At 43.3% G+C, this 19377-nt stretch overlaps 1 protein-coding gene across 7 annotated transcripts in view; it reads left to right on the top strand.

Moving 5' to 3' along the window:
* The window catches only part of THRB (thyroid hormone receptor beta), a 173991-nt gene extending 167002 nt beyond the window's left edge, over positions 1 to 6989 (top strand). For all 7 annotated transcript variants that reach the window (XM_030444972.1, XM_030444969.1, XM_030444971.1 and 4 more), the window contains one exon: positions 1313 to 6989. In XM_030444972.1, the coding sequence (XP_030300832.1) occupies positions 1313 to 1554 (242 nt within the window). In that variant the 3' untranslated portion in view covers positions 1555 to 6989. The remainder of the gene's footprint in view (positions 1 to 1312) is intronic.
* The last annotated feature ends 12388 nt before the right edge of the window (positions 6990 to 19377 follow it).

The following is a 19377-nucleotide window of genomic DNA, read 5'->3' as shown; positions in this document are numbered from 1 at the left end:
CTAGGAAAAAAATCCAGGATATTCAGAGAGATGGGCAGAAAGGTGGCTCTGGTAACACACCATGCTCAGTTTAATACTTAGGGAGGAGTCAGGGATGATCATCAGAAAGAAATCAGATCTGGTTCTGAGCCATCTTGCCTTGAATTAAAAACTGACAATTTAGCAGCAGTTGTCCTCACAATATCCTCTTCCCCTAGGTACTATTACACACTGGGTGGGAAATACAGTTCATATATGTTTCCATCAGTCTCATATGCTTAGTTTGAACTGCCTGCTTATTTTCTTGCTCGATGGCACCACTGCTTGCTAGTGGGCATTTGAGAGCTCTGCTGCTCCCCTCACACTGGGACCATTTGCAACTGGTCTCTTGGTTGTGTGATACAGAAGCAACATGGATCATTTCATATGCTTTCCATAGAGTTTTTCCCTGCTCAGATAAAGTGTGTTTTCAGATATGCTTCCACTGACTTTGCCAGCCCAAAGAGGAAATTCCACTCTTGGGCAGTGACAGATTTGGCAAGGTTTTGTTTTAAGACCACTTTGAAGGCTGGGCACTAACAGTACGCAGACACTGATTTACAAGCATTACTGCATCTGAAACAGAAAATTTTCCACATTAATCACAACACAGCACTTGACCTTCCCAGTCAAAACATTTTGATTTCTTTTTAGTTCCCTACATGGGGATACATGTTCTGAAGACAGTTCAGAGGACTTGCTTTCTTAGAAGAGTCTCCTGGAGACTGACTCATGAAAGGATCTTTTGCAGTGCCCATTTGGGTGCTGGTTGAGACAGCCAGCCAAAATTTTTTCCTTTGTTGTTCCTGAGTGCTCCATAATCGTTTCCTTTGCAGCTCACCTGTGGATCAAAGGTTGATCAAAGCATCAGTCAGACTGTAGAGAAACATATGGGAAACATCTGTAATTTAGGTATCTGACAAGGAAATTTTTTTTCTCTTTATGTGTTGATTTGTAATTAAGATATAAATAGAAGAGATGGAGACCAACTATTTGGTGTTCTAGTCAGTGTAAGGAAACATTTCTCTAACAGCTATACTCTAAATGGGCAAAGCAGGCAAAGGATGAAGAAAATTATTATCTCCTTGTTTTGAAAGGGATAAAATTGATAACCAAGGTCCCCAGGGTTAAAGTTGTTTATGGTAGAGCCAGGTGTCCTTGGTCTCCTTCCTTTCTTTCCTAACAGCAGAATTGTCCTGGTTTTCCCAGGTTTTGATCAGGAATTCATTCAGGTGAATGAGTAATAATGATAATAACTTCTTTATACCTGATAATAACTTCTTTATACCTGCAGATCGCCCAGGCCTTGTTTGTGTCGAGAGGATAGAGAAGTGCCAAGAGGGTTTCCTCCTGGCGTTCGAACACTACATTAATTACAGAAAACACCACGTTGCACACTTTTGGCCAAAACTGCTGATGAAAGTGACAGACCTGCGAATGATCGGAGCCTGCCATGCCAGCCGCTTCCTGCACATGAAGGTGGAGTGTCCCACAGAACTCTTCCCTCCATTGTTCCTGGAAGTCTTTGAGGATTAGAGACTGGAGTGGTTCCCCGCACCCCCCCGCCCCGTCGCACTACTGGCTGTCATTTCATCCCGCTGCCTGGCTCTTCTCACCTCTCTTTTTGTTCCTTTTGTTTGTTTGTTTTGGTTTTTTTTTCGTTCTCTTCTGTTTCTTGAGGTGGGGTTGGGGTTTGGTTTGGGTTTTCATTTGGGGTTGCTGGGGGGCAGTTGTGTACACATGGATGAAGACGTCCCTTTAAAGCGGGTACTTGTGACTATTGCAATTTGTTCTTCAGTCCTTTGATGTGAATGCTTTGACAGCTTAGCAGTGAAAATATGAACAGACCAGCCTCATACACCAGCACTTGCATGGTCACCAGCTCACACACATCATTGCTTGGAAAATATGGGTGAGAAACTGAAGTGGCAGAAAATAGATTCGCCTCCAAGCAGAGTTAAAACAGCTATTGTTAATTCGACCCTGATAATTCTGTCTTATTGCCTCATTTTGCAGGGAGTAAGTGACCATTTAATGAGATGGAATTTCCAGTCTTCATGGTTGTTTCGATTCAAACAATCATGATTTTGATCTAGGAGTGTCCATCGTCATCACATTTCCATCATTATCTGAGGACTATTTCAGCAGAGAGAGTTTAACTGTGCCCCATAATTCAAGTACTTAAAATAATGCAGCATTAGAGGGACTGACTTTTTTTTTTCCATGTGTATAAGGAAGTAAGAGCCTTCAGTTCCTTCTGTATTTGAACTCCAGGTAATTTCACTGGAAGGTCTCTTGGAGTACGGAGGGGAATTTGAATCTCAGATGTGCTTTTCTTGAGAGTGGAGAGGTCTGCTTTTTCTGAGATGTGTAGAAAAGTCAGCACTGTGAAGGAGAAGGCTCTCTGACAGGATAGCAGGCATTCCTAGGAGTTATTCAGGAATGTGAATGCTCACAGAATGAGAACAAGGAGAACGAAACATACAGAGTGACCTTCAAATGGGACAGAAACCAACTGGGTTATTAATGACACTCACGTTTGTACAGCTTTATCCCAGTAGTACAAATAGTGTTGCTTGGCAGTAATCCTTTGGTTTATATATATATATATATAAAGTTTATATGCACGTAGATATATATAATTTTATATATATATAATTACAAATCTTCAGCAGATGTCTTAAACCTATTTCCATATTTTTATCTCTCTCTCTCTCCATCTCTCACCCTCTCCTGTGCATGTGTGTGTTTATGTGTGTTGATCAGCTAGGTTCTCTCTCTTTGGTGTCTGTATGTGTTTCCTTTGCCTAGACTCAACCTGTATTCCATTAATTTATTTCCACTAACTCCACTAGCAGGAACTCACCTGAGCAATGACAGGATGTCCTGCTGCCAAAATCTTCAAGCCAGTACTCAGAGTCCTGGAATGTTTGGAGACCAGTGATGAGGGTGTTATAGGTTGAGGTTCCTCTCTGTCATCCATCTTCATCCAAGGGTGTTGTCCCTGGGTTTTATAGCCTTGATATACTTAATCCATTCTCTGAATTTGTATGGTGCATCAAAAGCATCTTGCTGTTCTTCCTGGGAACCAGAGAATTCACGCATTTCACACTTCTTCGTACCCCACATTCTTTTGTGTTGTGCATTCGGTTTCTTTCTCTGCTATTTATTGATATGTTTGCCTGGCAAGTCAGTGGGCATTGTTAGAGTGGATGTGTTAACTTTCATAGCTCATGGCCTGTCTAAACCCATATATGTGTTTATTCCCTCCTGAAAACATGGTATTCAGGAAAACTTGTAGGTGGAACACAGCATGGATGTGTCAGGGGTTAAATTCTTTCCACCTCTCTTTCCCTACATTATTGATAAAATACTTGGAGTGCTATTGGCTATGTTTTCAGGGATGTGGAATTTTGTTCTCCTTGTTCTTTTATGCACCTGCAATGAGTTGTGAGCACTTAGGGATTTTTACCCACAATTTTGTGAGAATATAAAGCACAATGTGGTGTTTAGGTTTTATTTTGCAGGTAGCAAGGAAGACAGACAACTGGAAATCTGTCCTTAAATGTTTGCTGAAGTTGAAGAACATCTGTTGTGGGCTGTGTTTGCTCCACCTCAGAGCATATGAGTTAACAACATCAGTCTCTATCCAAATTTCTTCTATAGCACTAGGTCTTGGGGGCAAAGAGTTAGAAACTTTCTAGTTTTAGGGAACAAGAAGCCAGACAATGTGATAAGCTTGCATGTAATCATGCAATATCTCAGATAAGGAGCATCCATAAACAGTGAAGAGTGCAAGATACCTGGCTCAGCAGAGGCTTGATAGGGAACTGATAACATATGGGTAAAGAAAAACAACCAGCTAATCCATTACTTGCATCTATACCCATGGTGACTTGAAAAGAGAAAAAAAATGTGCATGTCTTCAGGAATTCAGTTCTGCTACAGATCTGACCACGGAGTTCCTCCTGAAGCCAGACCAAGTATCTCACCTGGCGGCTAAATGTGAGCTTGACTTTGTGTATAAGCTTTTCACTGGACTGTGGATGAAACCCAGGAGAAAAAAAAACTTTTCTCCTAATATTATTCACAATGATCTCACAACAAGGTCTGTGATGCTTCATGTATTTTTCAGAGCTTTGGTTCCTGGATTTGTGCTGCTGCTTGAGAGATTCAGTTTCTCAAAAAGGTCAGCAATTCTTGTCCTTTGGGCTATAAAGAAAACCAGTAGTCTAAATGTTAATTATTTAGGTGAGAAGTCATTACCCAACAGTGACAAAGCTCATAATTACTGGGGCCCTCTCAACTGGCCTTTGAACACTTGGGATTGTTAGGACTGCATTAATCAAAACATAAATAAAGATCAGAGGTTAGAAAAAAATATGAGTTACAGGATTGACTTGGGGAAGCAGCAAGAGATGAAAGAACTTGAAATGCCCTGGACAGAACTGCGGTTTGAGGCAGTACTGAGAATTACAACTTTGCACAGTGGCTGCTGTAAAAATCATTGCTCATACAGCAACTTCTCCCCAAGTCCTACCATGGCAACTTACAAAGGTTTTAAAGACATCACATGAATGGATGTCTGGATTTAGGCATGTAAGCTGCCTTTAGCCATCCCAGCTCCTGGCCTGACTTCCAGAGTTGCTGATGCAGTTTGGAATTGTAGTTAATCAGAGTTCAGAAGAGTTCCTTCCTTTGGTGATTGCAGATGGACTGAAGTGCCTAAAATCAGGCAACCAACTTTGACAGGTACGACAGTGCTTTAAGCAGACAGGACATACACCAACATACTTTTCTAGCCTTTTAGATAAGTTGGAATCTGGCATCGATTAACAGAGAGGGATTAGTAGTATTCCTCAATTGAAAACTAAGACCATGCTTTTAGTTTGACAGATTTGATGTATTGACATCTAATGGCCCCTGATCTCTGACCAGTCTTACTTTTTGTGACTTCGTTGACTCTCCGAGTACGACTCCTGATTTGTATGATCATGAGAGCAAAACTGGAGCACATGAGAATGCTCTTGCAGACTCTTACCAATGGCTACTGACCTGAGCCCTGCAAAGACATCCTGGCTTTTAAATACCAGTGGTCTCAAGCCATTGTGGCATTGAGGCACTGGTTTGACCATCTAAGTGGCAGACATCACTGCTGCAGTCAGCACCCTTTGTAGAACTGAGCACTTGAGTGAAATAACAAAGATGCACTTTCCAGTGCAGTCCAGAGTCTTGTTTCTGATGGTGCCATGTAACTCTCATGTTTGCTTTGTGGTCTTTGTGTCGGTCTTACATAGAAGATTCTTCCTGTCAAGCCTGATTGTCACTTGGTCATGGTTTTGCCCTGAGTAACATGTGCATTTAGATATTAATTTCATGTGTAATCTCAGTTAAGTTATGATATTTATAATGACATATATAGTGTGTGATAATGATTTTTTGTTTACATTCTGCCAAAATGTAGATGTTAGAGTTAGACCTCCAAGGTCCAAAATCATCTTTGAGCAGACAGCCTGCTTCTTCAGAGGCAGGCATTAGAAAGAAGAAATAAAAACTGTCCAGAGAGACCATTTCTCTCAGAAATCTGCCAAGACAGGGCTGTTGATCACAAGCAGAGCATGTCATTGCTAGTGATGTATTTTTATGCTATGGAACTCTAACCTGTATGTGTCATATTGACTTCTTGCTGCATGAATCATAAATTAAAAAAATCAATCTTACGGTTTTGAGATGTAGCCAGCATTCCTAAGGCTAAACCTTTTTCATTGACAGAATTAAAATCCACAACCAAGGAACATATTCCTCTCACTGTGAGAGCAACCGAAAGTGTTCAACATTTATCTTTTCACAAAGGAAGAGGCAACAGGACCTCTTAATGTGTCTTGTTATCGTGATCATCTGGAAATGATTGCCAGACGTTTCCTTTTGATACAGCAATGAAGTGATTCGTATTTAAATTTTATAGAGAGAATTTTATTCTAGTGTGATAGAGATTTATTTTCCACTTAAAGTCTCAAAACGGTGTGAGCACATTTTTTTTTACTATGGTATATTTTTGCTTTAAAACTAAAGACAAAAAAAAAAAAAAAGGTTTGGCCTTATCACAAAGTTTTAGTGTGTCGTATAGATGTTAGCAAATGCAAAAAGTATGCATTATTTGTGTGTATCCACATTGACTGATGTCGCCTTCAAAAAGCAATATTGTGCAGGTAATAAGATGTTTGTGACTGTCCATTGCACAGTTTACCTACTTTAAAAGCTAACCTTGTTTATGCACAAGACAATCAAATGTAAATCTACATCAGCACCCGGGTGTAGATTAAATTTATGTAAATTACTGAGCACAATGTAAAACATTAAAAGACACTTTATTTAATTACACATTTAATGTTGGTAAAGATAGTATCAGGGCATGAACTAGCTGGCATACTGTAATTTCTTTTTCTCTTTTCCTACTTCCTTAGCGCTCTTCATTTTTCGTTTGCTCATAAATACATCAAATTAGTCATTCATAATTTTTTTAAAGAGAAGGGTGGTTTGGATTTTTTATCTGTGTTTATGAAGTTGGTTGGGAGGACTTCTTACTTTGTCTATGAGGTTTGTGGGGTTTGCTTATTTGGTTTTTGGGTTTGTTTTGTTTTTTGGTTTTTTTTTTTGTATCAGTTTCATGCCCTGAGGTAAGGCAAACATTACACCCTATGATAAAAAACAAAGTCCCTTGGATGATGTATTTTTTTTGCAAACAGTGTTAAGAGTTATGCTAGATTGGTAATATTTTTTCAGCCTAAAATATATTAAAAAAAAATCTGTGATCACAAATGTTTTAAACTATCTAAAGAGAAAATTTGTATATTTGGGGGAAGAAAATAATTTTTACATAGCTTTTGTATGCAGATATTAAAATGTAATTATGAATATAGTGGGCATAGATAACTGTGTAAGCTTAAATTCTAAAAAAGAAAAAGCTTATAACTGAAAACTGGTCCTGGTGTCTCCTTCTGTTTGTTGCAGGCTCCTTCATCAGGTCTGTCACACACTTCCAAGCTGCTGGAATAGGGAAAGTGGGACCCAGAGCACAATGTTTTGTTGGCTATAACCTACTCGTATTTCTAACCTTCTGAATCCCTTTCATCACAATCCTCATATCTTATGTCCTCTCCACCCTCCTTTGGGCTCCCAGCCAGAGGTTTTCACTTCCCTGCTGTTCACATCAACCAAAGTTAATTCACTCCAGTGAACTGATTCTTCATTTATGTCTCACTTAATTTAATTATTTAAGGGAACACCCTTTCTTCCCTTCTCCGTTTCCAGTCTAGGTGGGAATGACAAAAGCAATAGGCTACCTGTCTCTTCACACTTCCCATGCTTCCATGTCCTCCATGTTAGAGAATGTCTCCTCATTCAGATGTTCTCTTTGTTCTTCTCGTATGCCTTTGCAGTTTTGACTTCTCCAATTCTACCATTCCCCTTAGGCAGAAAAGCAAAACCCAGCACCAGGATCAAAAATGGCTTCTTGGCCTGTCCCACATGGAAACCTCTTTAAGGCTCTTGCTTCACACTGATTTCCACAGGCATTTACTGGCTGACTGCCCAGCTCCTGATCCTGGTCCCCTTCCACGTGAGGAGCAGGGAGACTTCAGATGGATACTGACCTCCCTCTGCCAGGCATTGGTGGGAGCCTTTCCCACGCCAGCTTTGGTGTCCCTGTGGAGCACTGTGCCAACCCCTCAAGGGATTCTTCCCACTCTTGCCCGTGGGAACAGGGCCTGCCTTCAAAGGCAGAAGCTCCATCTGAGGAGCCTGAGGAAGGCATGAAATCCATGCCCTGCCTGAAATTAAATCCCTTCAAGCCTGTCAGTTCAGGCACCTGAGTGAGGAGGTCTTGCCAAAGCCTCTGCTGGGGTTGCTCTGACTTAGCAGTGATGTGGGCTGCTCAGGCCCTCCAGGACCATTTTTGGATCAATGAAAGAGCTTCTTTACTGAATGTGAAGAAATAATGTTCTTCCCACAGACCCCAGTGAATTGTCTGTGGCATTTTTAGGCTTTGTTTGTAGTGGTGAGGTCTGCTTTTATCAAAAAAATACCATTATAACTGTGGAGAGGAGCACTATTCTGGCAGCCACGTGTATTTGCTTCAGTGCATGATTGTTACTGCAGAGAAGGAGATAAAAAGTGGTGTGTTCCCTTCTGAGCACTGGCAATGCCAGCAGGAGGGTCTTCAAAAGCCACCTTGCTCACCCTGAGCCTGTTGGTGTAGCTGTAGTTTGTCCTTCCTCCTAAGTGACAGTGGGTTGGGGTTTTCTCCCCTTGAAAATTGAGCCACGTCTGAATGATTTTCTCAGTGTGAATTTAGGAACATAACAATCAGTCATATGTCTTCTACATATGGTCATGTGTAATATTACACATAGCATCAAAGGTTTTGTAATTAAGCCTTTTTGTATTAAGAGTAACTGCAGATACCTTTGAAATAAGCAAATGTTAAGTCTCTCCACTCTGTGCATCATATTGCACCACTCCTTTAGAGCTTACCAGGTAGAGAAGGCCTCTTTCCAGACTGGGTCACTGAACATCTTTCTCTCCCATACCTCTATCTGGGAGGAGCACTGGCCCTGCTGGTACTGGCCCAGTCTGCCTTGGGCCAGAAAACACTTGCCAAGGTCAAGGAGCAGATTTTAAGAAGAATTTTTTTAAAATGAGGAAGATCCTTTCAATCATTTAGGAGAGCTGAGGTCAGGGAATACTGAAAGATTTGTAAGATCCCCAAAAGCCAGAAGTCTCAAAAGGGAGAAAAAAAGGCTCTGAGGTTGTCCTGGCCTTGTGGTGACCTGGAAAATCACAAGCTTGAAAACTTTTTACAAGTTCAACACAAGTTCAGTTCCCTGGTCTGTGCAGACCCAGGGAAAACAAGATGATCTATAGTGGATTGTGTTTGGAAAACACGGTGTAAAAAAAGTAGAAAAGCACATTCACCAAATCAAAAGCAAAGCCACGAGTAATTAATTTCCCAAATGCCACAGGAATTTGAATTTGCATGAAGCTGAGTGATTTAAGCAGTGTCCCTGAACAAAAATGCTCTAGCTTCAAGAAACAAAAGCAGTTTTGCAAAATCCAGAAGCAAACAGTATTTAAAAGCAAAAAAGTATGTGACATATGTAGCTGCAAGGTCTTTGTTATCTCCCTGCTCAGAGGGAGGAGCAAAAAGGGAAAGAAGTTGTCTTTGCAGGAAAAACTAAAGAGGCAGAAAGCTTCACAGCCTGATGTGATTGAAATGAAATCTTGGACTTACCTGAATATGTGTATGGACATAGCTGAATATGCATATAAGGTAGCAGTTGGCCAAGGCTGAAAACATATCCAAAGTGAAATCTCAAAGACATATTCTCCACAATAAGGAGCAGGCACCCAATAACATAAAAAGTTAAGAAGTCAAAGACCTGGAAAAAAAAAATCCATAAAATCTGAGGATGAGGCAATTCCTGGCAAGTGGATAAAACACTGATGCAAGAGAAAAAGAGAGCCATCACTTTTAGAAGAACAGAAAGATCAGAACAAAACAACATGCCCAGGGACTTCACAACCAGACAACTTAGTTTTGTTTGCTCATGATGAAAACATGCATGCTGGCTTCAGATTATTACTCTGTCTTTCCAGAACTATCCTTTCTTGGGAAAAGGCAATGTAAGCTACCCTTGCACCTTGGATCAGTGTCTACTAAAATGTGGGAGAACAGTATTGCCAAGGTGATGGGCTTTTGCTGTGTTGCACCAGGGTCTGCTTAGCCCCTGTGCTCTGAGGACCAGTGGTGTTAAATTAGCAAGGAAGATACAGAGAGAAGCTGGAGGGTCAAATATAATTTCTTGCTCTTGCACTACTAAACTACAGGCCCATCAAGTTGGGACCTTCACTTGACGAAGAGTGAAGCATGTTGATTTCATGTGTAGTCAAAATTTAAAAACAAATCTGGAAATAATTACTGTGCCTGAGTGGTCAAATCTTGTGTCCCCTGAAGATAATGTAGATAATGTCAAAAGGTGAAAGCCAAGCTGTGGTCTTGGTGAACTTATTCCCTGCTCCTATGAATCATAGAGGAGATCACAGCTACTGTCTGTTGCTTTCACAAAAGGCAGAAGAATGTGTTTGGTTACTATGACACAAAAAAGCTTAATCCATGACAGCACATCTTGGCAAACCTGGTCAGAATCAATGGATGTGAGCATCAGAGAGTCTGAAAGATGCACAACCAGGTACACCCTGGAGGACTGAATCAGCAAAGGGTTGGGAATATCTGTCTCGGTAGCCTGGTGTTGCCATCAGTTCCTTCCTCTAGATGGGAATAATTGTCCTCTTCAAGGAGTCTGACGGACATCAGCCACCAGGGTCTTCCCCCTTCCTTACTCACCCTCTGCGAACAGCAGGAAAAGTTTTGGGCTTGGAGCTCTCCTCCTGTGTGCCTTGGGTGCCCTCATGCTGAGCTCTTGGAGTTGATCAGGGCAGCCTCTAAAGCAGCAGTCTTTGCCACCTCTCCCCATCATCTCCCTGTGCAGCTCTTGCATGCTCTGACCATTAGTGCCTTCCGATAGCATCTTTGGGCCTCTCTCCTTTTCAGACCCATTTGCTGGAGAGATTGCTCCAGGCTGGAGAAACCTGCCTGGGCCACAATGCCTGCACCCAATGACAGCCTGGGCTGTCTGCTTTCTCCTATGGTGAGTCCCTGCTCCATGGTGTGAAGTCTTGCTCTAAGACAGATGACTGCATCACCTCATGAAGAGCACAGGGCTTGGACCTTAGTAGTGGATGCAAACCTTGAGGGCTGCATCTCTACACCCCAACACCCTACCCCAACAACAAGAAGGACTGTGCTGACAAGCCAGTCTGAGGAGCAGAGGGGGAATGGCCTTGCTTGTCACATCCCAGAGGAAACTTCATCTGTGCTGCTGTTATCCTGTGCAGGAGGGACCTACTGCCTCCTTCCTGGCATGGATTCTGCTTCTCTGCTGCCTTGGCAGCCTTTCTCCAGCTAGCACACTAAGAGAACTTCAGCACAAACTAAATCTCTTCTGCAGATCTCCTGTGGCAGGAGCAGTCCTTGAGCCAGCTGGTGAATTCCTGTGGGCTGTAGGGAAACAAAGTGTGCTGCAGAAAGAAGCAATAGGCACTAACCCTTCATGGCCAGGTCAAACAACCTGGATGTCCCCCAGCACGTCTCAGCCAGCACTTGAGTTGTGCATATCAGGTTGTACAGCAGAGTTAAACAGTCCTGTCCCAGCTCAGACCATGAGCAAAAGAGCTGCTCTGGGCCAAGCTACAAGACCTGCTTTGAAGCAAGGCAGCAGCTGATGGTCTGCTGCAGGCTCCTGCTACAACTGCCAAGTGTCATTTTCCTTTTTCCACGATGCCCAAGGTGTCCTTCAAATGGAGAAGCTGGTGCTGGAAGTGCAAGTCACTTGCTCTGTGCTGGCACCTGAGGGAAGTGGGAAGAGGCTCGTGCTCCCCAGGCACCAGGTGCTTTGTGAGCCATCTCTTCATGGTCCCATCCAGAGGCATGAGGGGCTGACAGCATCACTTCATGGGAAGGAGTGAAGCCCTTCACTTCACTCTGAATGACCCTTTCATCCCTGAGACCCAAATCCCCCTCACCAAGACTCTTTGGCTATGAGACCATGCAGGGCAAAGGCATCGCTGAGCTCCTTGAGGAACCAAATATACACAGATGTAGCATAAGATACTCCAGTGTGACACCTGAGAGCAGGACATCACCTGCGTTTGGCTGTTCTGTGCCAATGGGTAAGATTTAGGCCATTTTCTCTGTCTGTGCTTTGAGAAGCTGATGATGTGGGGCATTTAATAGGTGCCTCAGAGCCTCTCTGAGAGGTGTGCCAGTGAAGCTGCCACAGCTTTAACCTTCTCCTGGCAGGGCTTGCTATGAACCAACACATCCCAGTCCTTCGTGGGGCAGCACTGATTCACGTCCACGGAGGCCCCGGCTCTGCTGCCATTCCAAAAAGACCCAGGGCATGCCCTCCCATGGGAAGGAACCACCAACCTCAAGCTACCTGAACCAAAGAGAGAGCAGAGAGACTCAGTGGGCAGCTGATGAGTGCTGTGTGGCACTTCTACCGGGAGCTGTTCCCGCTGGCAGGTTGGTGGGCAGGGAGCGGCTGACTTATTCCCAACCAGGCGTGAAGGCTGAGAGCCTGAGCTACAGCAGGAGCTGAGCAGAGGTGTCCAAGCTGCTGCTGCTGGAGGAGCAGGAAGAGGGAATGGGCCACCGGCTCCAAAGGAGTGTCTAAGCCAGATGCCTCAGAGGGGAAGCCCATCAGAAGCCAGAGTTGTAGTCAATGGGATGGAGTCGAATTGGGAGTCTGTCTCTAGTGCAGTCCCTCAAGGGTCAGTACTGGGACCAGTACTATTCCATGTATTTATTAGTGATCTGGATGAGGGGATAGAGTGTGCTGTCAGCAAGTTTGCTGATGACACAAAGCGGGGTGAAGTGGCTGACAACCCAGGAGTCTGTGCTGCCATTCAGAGGGATCTGGACAGGCTGGAGAGTTGGGCAGGGGGAAATTTAATGTATTACAACAAGCCCAAGTGTAAAGTCTTAGATCTGCGAAAGAACAACCCCAGGTACCAGTACAGGTTGGGGACTGAGCTGCTGGAGAGCAGCACAGGTGAAAGGGACCTGGGGGTGCTGTTGGATGGAAGGATGACCATGAGCCAGCAATGTGCCCTTGTGGCCAAGAAGGCCAATGGCATCCTGGGGTGCATTAGAAGGGGGATTAGTAGGACAAGAGAGGTTCTCCTCCCCCTCTGCTCTGCCCTGGTGAGGCCACATCTGGAATATTGTGTCCAGTTCTGGGCCCCTCAGTTCCAAAAGGACAGGAAACTACTTGAAAGAGTCCAGAGCAGAACCACCAAGATGATGAAGGGAGTGGCACATCTGCCTTATGAGGAAAGGCTGAGAGAGCTGTGTCTCTTCAGCTTGGAGAAGAGAACAATGAGGGGTGACCTCATCAGTGTTTATAAATATGTAAGGGGAGAGTGCCAAGAGGACAGAATCAAACTTTTCTCAGGGGTGACTAATAACAGGACAAGGGGCAATGGTTATAAACTGGAGCATAGGTGGTTCCATATAAAGGGAAGAATTTTTTCACTGTGAGGGTGACAGAGCACTGAACAGGCTGCCCAGGGAGGTTGTGGAGTCTCCTTCCCTGGAGACATTCAAAGCCCGCCTTGGTGTATTCCTGTGTGATCTGCTCTAGCAGGGGGAGGTTGGACCAGGTGATCTTTTGAGGTCCCATCCAACCCCTGACTTTCTATGATTCTATGATCTTTGTGACTGCCTAGACAGTGAAGAAGGTGCTTTTGCATTCAGTCAGTGACTTCTTTATCTGTCCTGTGCTGATCAACTTGGCCCCAAATGCTTAAGTCATGTCATGAGGGTTCCTCTCCCACTGCCAGGTCACTACCTGCCTTGCAGGGTGGTGAGATGCCATCTGACAAGAGGCACCCCCATAAAGTCTCTACCAGGTGGCCCTGGAGAGCTCACAAGCTGGTATCTATGGCAGTGCCAGGCTTCATCTGATGCTTTGCAGGAGACATTGCAGCCTGCAACTCTCAGAAAAAATGCTTTTCTCAGTCTGGGAAATCCTGTCCCCAGCGTTTTTGCGGCATGGCAAGACTACTAGGTCCTCAGTTCCCATAAATGCCTGCTGAAGACAAGTCTTGGTAACAGTCATGCATTTTGATGCAGCCACATGTGCAGAAGAAGAAATGTACACCAAAGGAATGAGCTTTCCTTCCCTAAAACTCCCACTGATCCCAGAGATGGGATGAGTAGCACCTAAACAGGATTCTAACTACCAGATCATGAACTACAGAGATGGAAAAAATACCAGAAAGGTTTGCCTGTGGAACACAGGTGGTGACAACAGAGACAGAACTGAAGCCTTGTGTGAAAAGTTCAGGAGTAAAGTATTCTTTGTCACAATTCTGTAGTATTAAAATGGACATCTGGTTATTATAAAAACCCTGTATTCACTTGTCTGTACTCCATGGAAATATCCTGTCACCAGAGTTTGCAAATTGTGAATGTTGTCCCTAAGACCTAAGGGAGAAATGAGAGTCTATGGGGAAGCGGTCCAGGCCAGAAGGGTTGGGTTTGAGCTCCCAGCAGACTCTGTGTTTGCACAACTCTGCATTCAGCACAGGGCTAAAAACCCAAATTGGGGCTGATCCATTTCCAGTGTATTTCCCCCAAAACCTCACTGAAAAAAAATAGGTTCTGATTGCCCTTTGAATCAAAGCTCTTCTGGGACCGACTGTTCATTTTTAGAGCCAAGGACAGCTCCAAGTCCCAGGCTGCTCTGCACCAAGGGGGAGGGAACACATCAGGCTGGGAATATCCATGATGAAATCTCCACGTGCCTTGAGCAGCCCATGGGCATGCAACCCAGTGAGCCTGGAGCCCTTCAAGGTGTGCCTGGTCTGAACTCTGGGGAAAAAGGGCACGCAGACACCACTCCTGGCATTCTTCTTGATTTCGTTTCTATTTAAAGTTTTTAAAAAATGAAATTAAGTAATCATCCAGTGTTAATTATACCCCATCACATTTCCAGCCACACTGATCTGATTTGCCTCTAGCCTTGGCTTCAGAGAGTTGAAAGCACCTACGCACCATTTTTCCCACACATGTTTTTTCCTAAAGTGGGGATGATGACAATGTTTCAGCTTCAAATCAAGGCTCACAATCTCCGTTTCTTTTTGATGGTGGGAAAGAAGGTGGTAGTAAGGAATGTAACATAGAGATGTGAAAATGAGGTAGGTGTCTAGGACAAGGCAAGAGGCTGGACAAATAAGCCAGGTTTCAGAACCACCCTCATGAGCTGTGATGCTGCTCCCTCCACAGCCACAGGAGGCTGATTCCAGCAACATTTTCATTTTCACCAAGAAAGTAAAAACTATTTCCTCCTTTTTTTTTTTCTTTTTTTTTCTTTTTTTCCTGGGCTCCAGAAGGGACGTTAATAGGTGTTTGACTTTGTAGAAATCGAGATGTTTGACTTCTGCAAAGTCAAGTGAGCCTCTCAGCTGCTGACATTTTGTGTCTGCTGCAGATGAAACCCTCCTCTTCCCCATGTATCTTTTAAGCAGAGAGGTTAATCACCAAGAGCAAAAGCTTCCTGGGGGTTTTCTTTGTCAGCACATGGCAGTAGCCTCTGCTCTTGGGCTGGAGGTCAGGTCTTGGAAGAAGGAGAGCTTCTGGGTGGATGCCAGTGCTCTCTATAAAATAGAAACTGCCGTCACTCTAAAAGTACTGCAAAAACCATACATTCTTTGTAAGAGGGAGCAGATTTTTCCTATTGCATAAATTAAGGATCAGTTATGAAAACCTGCTGTTGCAAGCTGTGGGATGGTTCAGGACTACATTATTCTTGGACTAGATTCGCATTAATCTAGCACTGAATGTAGGAGCATATTATGAGCTTTAATTTGCTTGGCCCTTATTTTAGAGGTTGATGTAATATCATTGTATTAAGAAGTCTGCTTGTTGGCTTCCCTCTGAGCTCCCACCATATCCCTGAAATGTGTATTGAGTGGTTTGTACTGAATTTTCCCATTTTTTTTTTCTTCTGTCACTTCCAGCTCACTGGAACTTGGGTCTCAGGAATAGTTTTTGTATAAAGCAAAGTAACTGATGACTAATAGTAAAATTTAAGACTTGAAAATCTTGAAACTGTTTTCATAATTCCCTTTCTCGGGGGAGAGATTGAACAGAAAAAATCTCCATTTCCCTCTTTTGTGTATAGCTCTGTGAAAAATGCCTGATCTAATACAGAAATATGTTCTTCTGCTTCGGCATGGCAGCATCAGTATTTTAATGATTTTTTTAAGTGTGACAGATGAAAGCTACAGTTAGCAACAAGTAAACAGAGAGATAAGTGGTAGCTTAAGGTTTGTCTGGTTTAAAAATCTGACCTGACTGATGATGCTGGGGTTGGGGTTCAGTCCAAAAAGCAAGTTAGAAATCAGGTGGCTGTAGAAAAATATCCTACTTGCACTTCAGAGTCAGCCATCCCCATAATTTGTTTCAGTGGAGATCTTTCTGAGTGAAACTTATTTTTTTCTTAAGGTGGGTTTAACAGGTTTGAGAAGTGATACATTTATCTAATAATCAAAAGAGAGAACTTTGATGTTTTTCACAAAGCTTGGAAAATACAGATAAATGTTTCAAGTCCCAGTTTTGCTAAACCTTTTCCCCTGGAGATGAGCTTACCCATGACAGCAAGACCTTGTCTTTGGCAAAGTGGAGCCTGTTGAATTTTGTGTATGCATTAAATTTCATTGCAAAGACACAAGCAGCTGTGTGGGGATTCTGCCTGTGGCTTGAGCCAGTTTATATTTACATGCTATGTACAGTAGAATAAATTATATTAAAAGCAAGATATATTAGAACAAGAGGATGCTTTTTCCCCAGTCACATCTGCTTGGCTGTGCTGACCAAATGAAAACAACAAAAACCTGAGGACCAGAGATACATTTCAGCCTGGATGAAGTAGTTTTTTATACCCACAAAATGGGTTCCTGAAGTGCTAGCAAGGAAGAACAGTACTATGACCTTGTCATCATTCACCTTAAAGCATATTAAATTATACATCTCTGTGGACAGGGATGAGAGAAGTTGTGTCAAGCATTGGTGAAGGAATGATGCTTGTATGTCTGTGTGTGGGGAGGTCTGCATTGCCTGGGCAGAGGGTGCAAGCCCTAAAGGCATTTGTGTTGCACCTTTCTGCATTGCTCCTGCCTCCAAACACATCATCCTTGCCTCCACACAGAGTCCCACAGCCATCAGTAGAGCCACTGAGGCAGTCAGACACTTGCAGAGTATATAAAGGCATAAATCTGACCCTACTGTGAAAAAGGATAATTCCTAGGGCCAAAAGAAGGATAATTCCTAGGGAAAAAAAAAAGAAAAAAAATAAAAAAATTTGTCTACAAAGATGCTTAACATAAGAATTCATACATACACAACAATCCTTTTTTTTTTTTTTTTCCAAGAGCTTTAGAAGACTGAAAAATACCCTGTCTGGAGAAACAAAGGGAAGGATGGCACTGTAGGCTGCCTGTGATCCCTGCCGGTGACTCAGAATGCAAAAGTGTTTCCCTGCTGTGATGTGCACCTGAGCAGAGACTGTGGCTGATTTGAATCACAGCACCCCACACCACCCTCTGCATGGAGCCTGTGTAAGGGGGCAAATCCCCAGAGGAACTGTTTTTTTTTTAACAGAACATCTGTTTTTTACAGAACATCTCCTTTGCTTGGTAAGGCTAACCCAGTTTGAAACATCGTGGTCCAACCAGCCCAATGCACAGTCACAAGTGAAAATGCACTAGAAAGTGTTTTTTCCCAAGCCCTGATTTTGGGACAGCAGCCTGCACTGTGTGCCTGGCATGCTGGGTTGCCAGCTGCAAAGCAGAGCAGAGATTTGCACCACAGTTGTTTAAAATGCTGGGACTCTTCTCACATGAAAAGGATGGTGCATTGTGTCATGAATGCTGATTTTGCACCTAGCAGTAAGTGATGGCTTTTATGACAGATGCACTGATGAATAAATATAGGGAATCATTTATCATCTCTGTATCTTTGAAGTGTTTAAAAGATACATAGATGTGGTTCTTAGGAACATGGTCTAAGTGCTGGACTCAGTAGAGTTAGGTTAATGGTTGGTAGAGTTAGATTATGGTTGTACTCCATGATCTGAGGAGTCCAGGCAGAGAAGTGTCCCAAGAAGCTCAGGTTGTTGTTTCCTTTGGATTTTCATTTGTGACCTCACAGTGGGCTGGCTGGAAGATTGTCTGTCAAACTGCATTAGAGAAAAAGCTGGTTTTCCAATTAAATTAGATGCTTTGTAAAAACATTTTTTCTTTCCAGCAGCTTTCTCAATTCTGCAACTAAGGCATTCTTCTTCAGATAAAACACAGTTTATTCTGGGACTGCAGCATAGGCATGAAAACTTGGAAACAAACACCTTCATCTGGAACAAAGCAAGAACTGGTTTTGGAAATACAACCATAGGATCTAATAAAGCTTGATGAAAACTATCTCCCTAGCCAGACTCCCTCTCTCATTCTTTATCATGTGGCCACTTTGCACAGTGCCAGAAGCTCTCAAAGGATTTCCAAGCTCCAATGACCTCAGCCAGTGCAGCAGAATGGTGACACAGAACACCCACCCCATGTGCTACTAGAAAGCAGGTCTGACATTCCTGATAAAATGACAGTAGGAGAGGGAGCGTGCTTGAAAGCTTTTCTTTCGGCTGCCTTCGTTCCCAAAGTGCATTGCCAAAACTGCAGTAGTCTCAGAAAAAAGAAAACTCCAGCTAAACTACAGCAGACCTCAGAAGAAAGAGCCTGCCAGACTTCATGATGAACAAGATTTAGAAATTACCTACTTAGATTTATCCTTCTGCCTCCTCTCTGCAGTCGTTTGCTTTCACAAGTTTTGCTAGGGAGATTGTAATTTAAATATGGGAGATTTGTCCAAACCAGTAGCAAAAAGTACTGTGGAAAACAGGAAACTTCTACACCACAGGAATCCTGAATGTTCAGCTTAAAGAGGATTCATTCACTGATTGGAAAATGCTAAATACTGACCTGAAGGCAATAAGCATGAAAAATGTTCAGAAAAGAGGACATGAAATTTTAACTTTTAAAAAAAACAAAAAAAAAAAGAGGAGAGGTAATTCAGCTAAAAAGCATGTTTTACCCTTTGAGGGGGGCAATCTAATCCTGTGACTACGCAAGACCCCCGAGGTGTTTAAGACATCAGAGACTGAGGAACTCCATTGGCAAGTAGGCTTTGTATGGTCCCTGAAGCTTGAAAAAGGATGATGAAACTGTGCTATAAAGGACAGCAAATGCCTTTTTACTTTTTTCCAAGTACCAGACAGACCCTCCAGAGGCTGGCACAGACCTCAAGCACCTGTCAAAGCCCTCATCTTTCTGCCTCCTCTCTGAACATCCCTCAGAGCTGAGCTGAGGGCTGGTGTTTGTGGCAGCAGGGAGCTCTTCTCTCAGACTCAGGCATCCAGTGCCCACCTTGATGCTCAGCCGGAGGTTGGCCAGAGGGTGGGATGAGGGCTCTGGCTTCCAGGAGAAAAAACTCCTCATCAGTTGTTGTTCAGCATGAAGGCAAAGATCTGGAATTGTGTTGACTGGAAAGATCATCATTATCCTCTTCCTGGGGCCAACAAGGTTCACTCTTGGCCCAGTGCCTAAGGGTCAAGACAAGTAGTGTGAGCAGGAGTAGCAGGAGGGTTAGAAAAAGGAGCAGCTGCCACACTTCATCCTTCCCGGGTTTTA

This window comes from Calypte anna, chromosome 2 (assembly GCF_003957555.1).
Source record: "Calypte anna isolate BGI_N300 chromosome 2, bCalAnn1_v1.p, whole genome shotgun sequence".
Lineage (NCBI taxonomy): Eukaryota > Metazoa > Chordata > Aves > Apodiformes > Trochilidae > Calypte > Calypte anna.
This window is presented reverse-complemented; position numbering and strand designations above follow the sequence as displayed.